Genomic DNA, 12,761 nt, shown 5'->3' with positions numbered 1-12,761 from the left:
AATACTTAGGATGTGTTCTTTTCTTTTCAGCTTACCGTGACAATCAGAGCTTTGTTGCAGAACCTGAAGGAAAAGATCGCCCTTTTGAAGGACTTATTGCTAAGAGCTGTGTCAACACATCAGATGTATCCATGTAAACATTTCCACCTTTTTTCTAGAGTGGGAGGAAAAGCAGTCGTATTTTAAGAAAGGAAGGAATCTGGGCCACCCAGATTTTCCCACAGCTTGAGGAAGACCTGGTTTCCAAAATATTGCCTGTAATCTTGATTTCTATTTTAAGTGTCTGTTACATGTTTTACAGTGAATATGCTGGCAAAGCAAGACCTACCGAGGGAATTAACTTATTTGGGTATAACCTGTACAGTTCAGGAAGCTAATGCTTTCCGTCAGTGTGGTATTTATGGAGCCCCACACTGCTCTCTGTCTAGACTGCCTTGACCATGGCTAGCTATTGCTCCAACAGGAAAACTTCCATGATCATCCTAAGCTGTGATTCCGCTTCTGGGAGTTTCCAGAGTTTTTAATGATCCATTTCTTTTTGGAGTGGGCAATACCAGTAGAAACCATACATCGCTCCTCTTCCCCACCTGCCCCATGTTTGTGTAGATGATTGAGATGTGGCTTGTTTGCCTTATTTTTCCTCCAGAGGCACAGACACTGCCTCTAGCATGGGAGTTTGAGGGGAAGGGATGGGGTGGAACTTCCTTGAAGTAAGTTATGCCATCATCTTGAACTCCTACGAAGTGTTAAAATTTTTGTTTTTTAGAAATTCATAATCTGGGCCAGGTGTGGTGGTTCACACCTATAATCCCAGCACTTTGGGAGGCCAAGCACTTGAGGCCAGGAGTTCGAGACCAGCCTGGTCAACATGGTGAAACCCAGTCTCTACTGAAAATATAAAAATTAGCTGGGCATGGTGGTGCACGCCTGTACTCCCAGCTACTCAGGAGGTTGAGGCAGGAGAATCACTTGAACCTGAGAGGCGGAGGTTGCAGTGAGCCAAGATCATGCCACAGCACTCCAGGTTGGGCAACAGAGTGTGACCCTGTCTCAAATAATAAAAAAGAAATTCATAATCTGATCAATTTAGGAAAATATACATGACTTGTTACCTACACTAACCCTTTACACTCGAGTGTATATTGGTTTGAAAACTTAACTCAAACTGGTCTTCTCTCATCATTTCTCTAAATTGTCAGTAGTTCATGCCAAAGACCCAATTTTTGGTATTTCAGGAAATGGATACTGCCAGATTTTAAACATAGGGAAATACAGGAATACAGCTTTTTAGATAAAACAATGGAAAGTGTTCTAAAAAATATTTTCCCCCATTGTAACCCCTTTATATCACCAGGAAAGTTGGGTTAGTTGCATGATTTTCTAGATATTCAATTACTGATCCACTAAGGTTTCAAATAAAAGTTTAATTTCAAACAATTAGAGCCTTATTTTTAACACAATTAGAATATTCTGAGATACTTTACCTTCCATCTGGTATAATTTGTTACGGCACAGTTGGTCTATCATACAAAGGGTTTTTATTTTACCCATATCAACAAGTCCTAATGTACTCACTGCGCCATTGCACCCAGCTAATTTTTTTTTTTTCAGATGGAGTCTCACTCTGTCGCCCAGGCTGGAGTGCAATGGCGCAATCTTGGCTCACTGCAAGCTCCGCTTCCCGGGTTCACGCCATTGTCCTGCCTCAGCCTCCCGAGTAGCTGGGACTACAGGCACTCGTCACCACACCCGGCTAATTTTTTGTATTTTTAGTAGACACGGGGTTTCACCGTGTTAGCTAGGATGGTCTCGATCTCCTGACCTCGTGATCCACCCGCCTTGGCCTCCCAAAGTGCTGGGATTACAGGCATGAGCCACCGCGCCCGGCCTAATTTTTGTGTTTTTAGTAGTTTCACATGAGAAGGACTGTTTCCTCTGCTTTCAGTACTAAGCACTGGGAAGTCTACACATGGCAAGGTGTGTAAATTCATGTTAGTGTTACCTAAAGCACATATATTTGAAAGGTAACTACATATTGTTTCATGATATAATATACATTTGCTTCCATTGAGGTAACATTATTAGTCACCTTATTTATGTGCTAAACCTATAGGGCAAGAAAAATATACAAATTAAGAGCTTTTACTTTTTTCTATTAATAATAATTTCTGCTAGTTATTACAGAGTAGTAAGCATACCACAGTTATAATTGACTTTGTTCTCTTAAATGCTTACAGTCTGACCATCTGTTGAAATCTCACAGATTTTTGGTTTTGTGATCATCTCAGAATTACTTCCCAAATTATTGAATTAAGCAGTAAGCATCAAAAACACTGAATAAGAGTTATTTAAAACTTTACAAAAATATTTAGGGGCCTTAATGTGGATAATTTAGAATTTACTAGGAGACATCAAAAATTCAACTGGAATACAACAACTTTCTTTAAAATTCTATTCATTTTTTCAAATAATTGATCTATTTCTACTGTAACAACTGCAGCCAGTACTAGGGATGACATTTAGCTAATCTGCCCCATGAGGGCGCTCATAAACCTGTTTATTTTCAGGGAGGCCAACTTTTTTTTTTTTTTTTCTGAGATGGAGTCTTGCTCTGTCGCCCAGACTGGAGTGCAGTGGTGCAATCTCAGCTCACTGCAACCTCCACCTCCCGGGTTCAAGCGATTTTCCTGCCTCAACCTCCTGAGTAGCTGGGATTACAGGTGCACGCCACTGCGCCTGGCTAATTTTTGTATTTTTAGTAGAGACAGGGTATCACTATGTTGACCAGGCTGGTCTTGAACTCTTGACCTCAGGTGATCCGCCCGCCTCAGCCTCCCAAAGTGCTGGGATTACAGGCGTGAGCCACTGTGCCTGGCCACGGAGGACACTTTTGATGTAAGGGAAAGGAGGTAGCTTATATATTATGAGGGTCTTTTTTTAATTCTCCTTCTGTTCCTCCCATTTTCCCTTCCCCTAACCTCCTTCTTCTTCCCAAACATTTAAAATAATTCTCTGGCAGTTATCCTCCAGATTTAAGATAGATAGCAATCTATGAGTCCTAATAATCTCATAGTATTAGATTTTTTTTTGGTGTTTCCTTCCCTTCTGTACAAAAAAAGATACTGAGGCCAAGTTAAACTTTACACTGAAAGTCACTGATAAAGCTGGAGAGAGAACCCAGAATTCCAGCAGAGGAGGTTTTCTTGTTTGTTTGTTTTCGTTTTGTTTTGTTTTTTATTTTTTTAGACAGAGTCTCGCTCTGTCACCCAGGCTAGAGTTCAGTGGCACAATCTCGGCTCACTGCAACCTCTGCTTCCCGAATTCAAGCGATTCTCCTGCCTCAGCCTCCCGTGCAGTTTGGATTACAGGCATGTGCCACCATGCCCGGTTAATTTTTATATTTTTAGTAGAGACGGGGTTTCACCATGTTGTCGAGGCTGGTCTCGAACTCCCAACCTCAGGTGATCCACCCTCCTGGGCCTCTCAAAATGCTGAGATTACAGGCGTGAGCCACTGCGCCCAGCCCCAGCAGAGGAGTTTTCTATACTGAGGAGAGGATTCTTGGAGAGCTTTAGTCATTACCCAGGACCCCACAACTAGGAAATGGAAGAGCCAGGTTCAAACACAGGCTGTGTGACCCCAACATGAATTGTTTAAAAGCTGAATTATACTTTAGTAGAAATAATACAGTCAGCTGTCACCTGGCATGTCTTCAACTAGAATTCTCTGTGAATTGTTGTGTTACTGGACTGCCAAGACAAATCTTGTTTATGATACAAATCTTCAAGAACCATTTTAACCATCCGAAGATTAAACAGTGTTCATTGTGGTTTATTAGGTGTACTTTATGATGTTGAGAAAAATGTTTGTTCATAAATCACCAATGGAGTGACTTTTTAATCCTTTTTTGAAGCCATAATTAATGTTTGGTGACTTTTTTAATGTGAATATTTGAATACCACATTTCCTTACTGTGCTGGGTAGTTGAGAGTTTATGATACTTAATAAATTGATGCCTTTCTACACTTGTGAACTTGTCCAAAGAACACTAGGAGTTGCCAGAAAGATAAGTCCTATGCAAATGCTTTCTAAACAATGAAATTCATGGAATTAAGGCATGAGATGTTATGCTGTCTCCTGAAAAAGTATTTTTCTCCTGGCAAGAATAAAAGTCAAGTTAACATGGAAGTTCTGTGCTTTTGAATCCATTAGTATGCAATTAATAAACCGAAGTCTTGCAGTCAGAGAGTTTAAATTGCTGAAAGACCTTAACATCTGTTCGCAGTGTTTCTTTGAGATAGGAACTATAATTGCCTCACCAGCTGAGAGGAGGGGTATGCTATGGGAGGCTGCATATGAAATTCCAGATAGTACTAAAGATACTTAGTACCATCTTCTTAGAGTTGGCTTCACATGAAACTTATCCTTTTGTTGGCATTTTACAGCAGGCAGCACCTTTACTTATTTTAAAGAGAATAAAGAAAATTTCTTTACAGAGGGGTTTGATGTCAAAAAGTACTTTGGTGTCTTGGGAGAAGGCCTTTGGAAATAAGTTTTAAAAATCTATAAATAAATTTTCTCATCCCAGGCACTTTGGGAGGCCGAGGCAGGTGGATCATGAGGTCAGGAGATTGAGACCATCCTGGCTAACACGGTGAAACCCTGTCTCTACTAAAAATACAAAAAAAATTAGCCAGGCGTGGTGGTGGACGCCTGTAGTCCCAGCTACTCGGGAGGCTGAGGCAGGAGAATGGTGTGAACCCGGGAGGCGGAGCTTGCAGTGAGCTGAGATAGCGCCACTACACTCCAGCCTGGGCGAAAGAGCGAGACTCCATCTCAAAAAAAAAAAAAAAGAAAAATCTATAAATAAATTTTCTCAACTCAATTTTTTGGAAAAACAAAGATAGGTAAGTAGATAGATAAGTGCATAGACAGATGTGGTGATTACTAGATAACAAACCCCAATGGATGTGGTTGTGGAGAGGCTGACTGAACAGATTTTACAGGTATCCCCGGTAGCTCCAGTGGAGGTGAAGTGGTTTTCAAACACTGTCCCTGTCTATCGGTTTTCACTGATACTTGGTAACATAAGAAAAATAAGAAGATAGTGTTTGTGTGGCAGAAGTTTTTTGATTTATAGAACTTTTTTCTGACTTTTTAAAGATAGGATCTCACTGTGTTGCCTAGGATGGAGGGCAGTGGCAAAATCCTAGCTCAGTGCAGCCTCAAATTCCTGGGCTCAAGTGATCCTCCTGCCTCAGCCTTCCAAGTAGCTAGGACTCCAGGTGTATGCCACCATGCCCAGCTAATTTTTTGTAGAGATGGGGTCTCACCATGTTGCCCAGGCTGGTCTCGAACTTCTAGTCTCAAGCGATCCTCCACTTCGGCCTGCAAAATGTTTGGATTACTGGTGTGAGCCACCATATCAAGCCTGTTTTCTGATTTATACAGAACGGTTACACGGTTCTTTCTAGTTTTTGGTGTTAAAATCTTCTTGCTTTTTCACCATGATAGTAAAAGTAGATAGTTTTGTTTCTTTTTTTTTTCTTGAACATCCATACCTGGCAAAATGTATAATTGGTAATTCTATAAAAGTTACACCCCCCCCCTTGTTTTTTTGAACATATTACTGGTCCATGAAACCTGAATGTCTAGGTGCTATTGGTATAGTGGGAACAACATTGGCTTTGAAAGCAGACAGAACTGAGATTGAAGACCAGCTCTGCCACTTACCAAGGCCAAACAGCAGTTTAGCCTTTCTGGACCTTAGTTGCATTATCTGTAATGTAGGAATAATCATACTTTGCCAGATTATTGTGCAAGTTGAAGAAAATCTTTTTTCTTCACAGGACTAGCCCCCCATAATGGTGGGTGTTGAATAAAAGGTGGTTACCAACACCCTTGGGGAAGTTACTTAACCTCTTTGTGCCTCATTTGTGGAATGGGATGCTAGAAGTCCACCTGGCATAAAGGATTGTTGTGTAAGGATGAGATTATATGCGTACAGGGTGCTTCACATATACTAAGTCCTCCTTGAGGATTAGCTGCTATTGATTATTTTATCATTATTGTAAAGATTTCAGCTACCATTGAGAATTTACAGGTCATCCTTTGTTTGTGTGGAGTTTTTAATCATGCGTGATGGTTATATCAAAACTCACAAACAATGATGATATTAAAATAGTACTTGCAAAATGTGATCAGTGCTTTGAGGAAGGTAAGGACTTGGCCTAGTACATCATAAATATTTATTAGAGTTTGTTGACTTAAAAAAAGAAAGCCAGAAAAGTCTTTTGACCTCTAAAACCTTAAACTGTTCCCTTGCAGTTCTTCTTTTTTGGCATGGAGAAGTAATTATCTGCAAACTTCTTCCTTCGCCAGAGCAGCCCTTTCACAAAATAAGGCTTACCTAGATTCTATTTTTTTTCGAGATGGAGTTTCACTCTTGTTGCCTGTTCTGGAGCACAGTGGTGCGATCTCAGCTCGCTGCAACCACTGCCTCCCAAGTTCAAGCAATTCTCCTACCTCAGCCTCCCAAGTAGCTGGGATTACAGGTGTGCACCACCACACCTGGCTAATTTTTGTTTTTGGTAGAGATGGGGTTTTGCCATGTTGGCCAGGCTGGTCTCAAACTCCTGACCTCAGGTGATTCGCCCACCTCAGCCTCCCAAAGTGCTGGGATTACAGGTGTGAGCCACTGCGCCTGGCCTAAATTCTTAAGCATTATACCAAATATACGAGAAAATCCAGGAGCTGGAGTGGGATTGGGTGACCTGTGGATCTAGTTGCATATTCACCCCGCTCCATCTGTGGTTCAAATGCTTACCAGGTTACAGCAGAGAAGCTGGGCTTATGCATGCTGATAGTCAGTATCAGTAATAAGAAATCAGGATCCAGTTTTATTTACAACCTTACATATCCATGAATTGGCTATAATTACATGTAAAATCAGCATAGCCAAGGACAACATACTATGATAGTTAGCTCTTCTCTTCCTTTTCTTTATCTGTCTGTTCTCTGATCTTCTTCCTTGGCTATTCACCAGGTTGGTGGAAGAGGGGGTCCCCAGCACTGGCCACTGACTGTGTGCTGTACTATTTTTTTTTTTTTTCTTTTTAGACGGAATCTCACTCTGTTGCCCAGGCATGAGTGCAGTGGCATAATCTTGGCTCACTGCAACCTCTACCTCCCGGGTTCCAGCGATTCTCCTGCCTCAGCCTCCTGTGTAGCTGGGACTACAGTTGTGTACCACCACACCCAGCTAATTTTTGTATTTTTTCAGTAGAGACAGAGTTTCACCATGTTGTCCAGGCTGGTCTCGAACTCCTGACCTCGTGATCCGCCTGCCTCAGCCTTCCGAAGTGCTGGGATTACAGGAGTGAGCCACTGCGCTCGGCCTGTGTGCCCTACTTTCTACTTGTCCTTAGCATCACTCAGGCACACTCTTTCCCCACTATCCTACTTTAACCAACTGCTACACACCTGTCCACATACATGCTGTATAGATTGTTTCCTGGATGATCCTTTGACCTCTTACTAAAAACAACCCTTATATAGCAAGGGTGCTATGCAGATGGTCCATTAATCAATTTATTCTCATTCCATCTCCCTCCTCCCCATCTCCGTATGCTCTGTTCTCTCCGTAGTTTAAAATAAAATAAAACAAAGAGGCAGCATGTTCCTAATTGGATTGTTTTCCAGATTTACAGAGTCTCTGGGAATATTCTGAATTCGTACTCACAGTATTGTTTTTATCAGGATTCTAAGAAGTGACAAAGTTAAGTCAGCACCTCAAGGTGGAGAAGTCCCCAGAATGTTTGGTGGAAAAGCTGTGAGCTAGGATAGAAAGAGCTGGGCTCTCACCTAGCATTGCTGTTAACCCAGGCAAGTGACTTAGCTGGGCTGGCCCTTAATTTCTGGTCAGCAAAACGAGAGAATTGGGATCTTTAAAGCCTCTTCTAGCATCAACTGTGTGGGTTTCTGTTCTTTGGTTACTCATCTACAAAACATAGTCATCAAGTTTTACTGTTTCTGAAACTGATGTTCTTTGTTAGCTCCTTCTTAACAAGTTTATTTATTTATTTATTTTTATTATTATTATTTTATTGAGACGGAGTCTTGCTCTGTTGCCCAGGCTGGAGTGCAGTGGCGCAATCTCGGCTCACTGCAAGCTCCACCTCCTGAGTTCACGCCATTCGCCTGCCTTAGCCTCCTAAGTAGCTGGGACTACAGGCACCCGCCACCATGCCCGGCTAATTTTGGTATTTTTTTTTTTAGTAGAGAAGGGGTTTCACCTTGTTAGCCAGGGTGGTCTTGATCTCCTGACTTCGTGATCGCCCGCCTTGGCCTCCCAAAGTGCTGGGATTATAGGCATGAGCTACTGCGCCCGACCTGACATAAGTTTAAATCTGTGACTAGTATCTGCTGATTTTAAAGTGTACCTTTATTGTTTTCATTACAAAAAGTATTATACTTTCTACTGATACATTTCTCATTAGTTGTTACCAATGACTCCTCTTTCTCTTCCTTATTCTATCCTGTCTCATCTCATTCTTCATAGTTAAATGTTGATGGTAGCTAGTATCTCAGAGTTTTCTAGGCTTGAAATATATGCATATGTAAATATAAAATTCTTTTGACTATAAAGGGATTATATTATACGTATGGTTCTGAAGCTTATGTTTTTATTGGTTAGTAGATGATAGAGACAAACATTAGGAAACAATAGTCAGTGAAACATCAGTCTCCCTTATACCCTTAATCCCCAGTTGTCCTTCCTTAGAGGCAATGTTTATATATCAGAAATTTTGTGTGTATATATACACACATATATAGATATGATTTTTTTTTAACAAAGTGGGAGCATACTGTTCATTGTTTAGCTCCTTGCTGCTGCTGTTTTTTTTCCTCTTTTGGTTTAATGTTATATTTTGTAGATTATTCCATGTCAAATAATTCATGTAAACAGTAAGTGCTAAAAAATGTTAATTATCATTATCAGCCCCCTAAGCAGCTTTCCTATTCTTTTTTTAAGGCTACAAAACATTCCATTGTATAGATACACTAGTTACTTGATATTTCCAATGTGGCTATTATAAATAATGGTTCAGTGGACATCCTTGCTTCTGAGTCCTTGTAGGACTGTATCTGCAGGAGAAATGTCTGTTGAAAGACTGTACCTTTTATATTTTGTTAGGTATTTAGAAGGCAGTCTAGCAGTTGGTTGAACCTGTTTGCATTCCTATCAAGAATGTATGAGTTGGCCGAGTGTGGTGGCTCACGCCTGTAATCCCAGCACTTTGGGAGGCTGAGGTGGGTGGATCACTTGAGGTCAGGAGTTCGAGACCAGCCTGTACAACATGGTGAAACCCCGTCTCTACTGAAAATACAAAAATTAGCTGGGCATGGTGGCGTGCACATGTAATCCCAGCTACTTGGGAGGCTGAGGCAGGAGAATCGCTTAAACTCTTGAGCCGGAGGTTGCAGTGAGCCAAGATCATGCCACTGCACTCCATGCTGGGCGACAGAGGGAGACACTGTCTCAAAAAAAAAAAAAGAGAATGTATGAGGTGAGGTGAAGTGGCTCATGCTTGTAATCCCAGCACTTTGGGAGGCAGGTGGGTCACTTTAGATTAGGAGTTTGAGACCAGCCTGGCCAACATGGTGAAATCCTGTCTCTCAAAAAAAAATACAAAAATTAGCTGGGTGTGGTGGTGGACGCCTGTAATCCCTGCTACTTGGGAGGCTGAGAGGAGAACTGCTTGAACCCAGGAAGCAGAGGTTGCAGTGAGCTGAGGTTGCACCACTGCATTCCAGCCTGGGATGACAGAGCGAGACTCCATCTTAACAAAAAAAAAAAAAAAAAGAAAAGGAAAGAGTGGATGAGAGTGCCTGGTTCTTTCTCCATTTCCAAAACTGTCTTCTCAGTTTCCTAATCTGATAGGTGGAAGTGGTATCTTGTTTTTGTGTGTATTTCTTTTCTTTTCTTTTTTTTTTTTGAGACGGAGTCTTGCTCTGTCTCCCAGGCTGGAGTGCAGTGGCATGGTCTTGGCTCACTGCAACCTCCACCTCCTGGGTTCAAGTGATACTCCTGCCTCAGCCTCCTGAGTAGCTGGGATTGTGCGCCACCGTGCACCAGCTAATTTTGTATTTTTAGGAGAGATGGGGTTTCACCATGTTGGTCAGGCTGGTCTCGAACTCCTGACCTCGTGATCCACCCGTCTTGACCTGCTGGGATTACAGGCATTAAGCCACCACGCCTGGCCAGATATATTTTAAAAAAGTGTTAGCTTTCTCCACTCATTCTTCTTATGGCAGAAGTTGTTTCCATCCAACATTTCCTTTACTGTGTTTCTTTTTTTTTTTTTTTTGAGACAGAGTCTGGCTCTTTCGCCAGGCTGGAGCGCAGTGGCACGATCTTGGCTCACTGCAACCTGCGCCTCCCGGGTTCAAGCGATTTTCCTGCCTCAGCCTCCGGAGTAGCTGGGACTACAGGTGCGTGCCACCACACCCAGCTAGTTTTTGTATTTTTAGTAGAGATGGGGTTTTACCATGTTTGCCAGGATGGTTTCCATCTCTTGACCTCGTGATCCGCCCACCTCGGCCTCCCAGAGTGCTGGGATTACAGGCGTTGAGCCACCACGCCCAGCCCTATTGTGTTTCTTAACATACCACACACATAGGCACAGTTCAGCCTAAAAACAAACAAACAAAAAACTTGTGGCCGGGCGCAGTGGCTCACACCTGTAATCCCAGCATTTTGGGAGGCTGAGGCGAGTGGATCATGAGGTCAAGAGATCGAGACCATCCTGGCCAACATGGTGAAAACCTGTCTCTACTAAAAATACAAAAAATTAGCTGGGCGTGGTGGCGCGTGGCTGCAGTCCCAGCAATTCAGGAGGCTGAGGCAGGAGAATCCCTTGAACCCGGGTGGCGGAGGTTGCAGTGAGCCGAGATCGCGCCACTGCACTGCAGCCTGTACACAGAGCAAGATTCCGTCTCCAAAAAAAAACCACACCACTTTTGTAGTTTGCATCAAGAAAGCTAGTATGTAAAACTTTGTACTTAGTCCAAGGGAAGTGGTGCCGGTTGTTGACAGACGCCACTTCCCTTTTTGCTTCATGCGCGCCTATGCGCACGCGCCGCACTTTCATCCACCTATTGGTGAATTGTAGGTTTCTTTCCAAAGACTACATTTCCCAGAAGGATGGTTTTTTGTTTTTTTTTTTTTAAACATCACTTATGAATTGTTGTGGAAAAGATGTTAGAGATTATCTAGTGTTACATATAAAGAAAGAGAGATCCCAAAAGGTGAAATAACTGGTTCAAGAGCATAGATAGTGGTAAGAATAGGGCTACAACTCTGCCTCTAGGGCTCCTAGTCCAGCGTGTTTGCTAGAATCACACATTAAAATGATTCTCTTTGTAAGTTTCTTTACAAACCATGCAATGTATTTAAATAGTGAACTGATGGTAACAATTTATACAGCAAATCTGTTGCATAAAGTAGCACTTTATAAATATTCTAAGTGTGTTAATAGATATTAACATGGAAGAAAGAGAGCAATATAGAGAACTTCTCTCCCCCAGAGCCCCCACTTTTTTAAACAGAGCGTCTTAGGGTATTAATATGTAGGAAAACGCCCTGGAACACTGACACACAAGTATAACTCAAAACCTAAGGAATCACTGAGCCAGGTTGCACCATTGGCAGGAAAAGTCATTTAAATTTGGTCACTGGGGCTGGGCGTGGTGACTCACACCTGTAATTCCGGCACTTTGGGAGGCCAAGGCAGGCAGATCACCTGAGGTCATGAGTTCGAGACCAGCCTGGCCAACATGGCAAAACCCCGTCTCTAATAAAAATACAAAACTTAGCTGGGTGTAGTGGTGTGCTTCTGTAAGCCCAGCTACTCGGGAGGCTGAGGCAGGAGAACTGCTTGAACCCGGGAGGCAGAGGTTGCAGTGGGCCGAGATCGCGCCATTGCACTCCAGCCTGGGTGACAGAGCGAGACTGTGTCTCAAAAATAAGTAAATAAGTTTGGTCACAAGGAGGAAAGTAATATTTACCTGGCATATTTCTCAATGAAAGAACTTGTGTCGTGATCCATGTCAGTGTAAGTCCCTCTGCGATGGTCCTGCCAAGGTCCTTTACCTGATGGCCTGGTGCAGATGAAGGTCAGAGCAGGAAAAGCGCAAGAGTGGTGCGCATCCCTTCTGGGTAGTAGTGATTACAGTCTGTAAAAGCCACAACTGACTTGAAGAGCTGACTTAATAATGTAATAGTTAAAACGAGGCCATTTATTCACCATTGAACCTTAACAAGATGTCTGCAGAACACAGCTTGAAGGGGACCGAAGACAGAACCTCTTGGATGATCTTGTAACTCGAGAGAGACTACTTCTGGCATCCTTTAAGAATGAGGGTGCCGAACCAGATCTAATCAGGTAGGATGTTTTTATTTACAGGGATTACTTGGTGGGCACAGACTCCTTTGCAGATATTACAGCTGTTTCCTGAATGGCTTACTTTAGGAATTAATCAAAATCTATTCTATTCATTTATGGTGTTTGACTATAATTTTCTACTCAATTTAGTTTTCGTTAATTTTTTGTTTGTTTGTTTGAGACAGAGTCTCGCTCTGTCACCCAGGCTGGAGTGCAGTGGTGCGATCTCGGCTCACTGCAAGCTCCACCTCCCAGGTTCCCACCATTCTACTGCCTCAGCCTCCCGAGTAGCTGGGACTACAGGCGCCCACCGCC

At 42.5% G+C, this 12,761-nt stretch overlaps 1 protein-coding gene across 2 annotated transcripts in view; it reads left to right on the top strand.

Annotated features, from left to right (window-relative positions):
- The window catches only part of STX8 (syntaxin 8), a 326,746-nt gene that overhangs the window by 18,412 nt on the left and 295,573 nt on the right, over positions 1-12,761 (top strand). For both annotated transcript variants that reach the window (XM_002827023.6, XM_054535431.2), the window contains exons 3-4: positions 31-125; positions 12,336-12,446. In XM_002827023.6, coding sequence (XP_002827069.2) covers positions 31-125; positions 12,336-12,446 — 206 coding nt within the window. The remainder of the gene's footprint in view (positions 1-30; positions 126-12,335; positions 12,447-12,761) is intronic.

Source organism: Pongo abelii, chromosome 19, assembly GCF_028885655.2.
Source record: "Pongo abelii isolate AG06213 chromosome 19, NHGRI_mPonAbe1-v2.0_pri, whole genome shotgun sequence".
NCBI classification, from domain to species: domain Eukaryota; kingdom Metazoa; phylum Chordata; class Mammalia; order Primates; family Hominidae; genus Pongo; species Pongo abelii.
The sequence above is the reverse complement of the archived record's forward strand: the minus strand, read 5'-3'. Positions and strand labels throughout refer to the sequence as shown.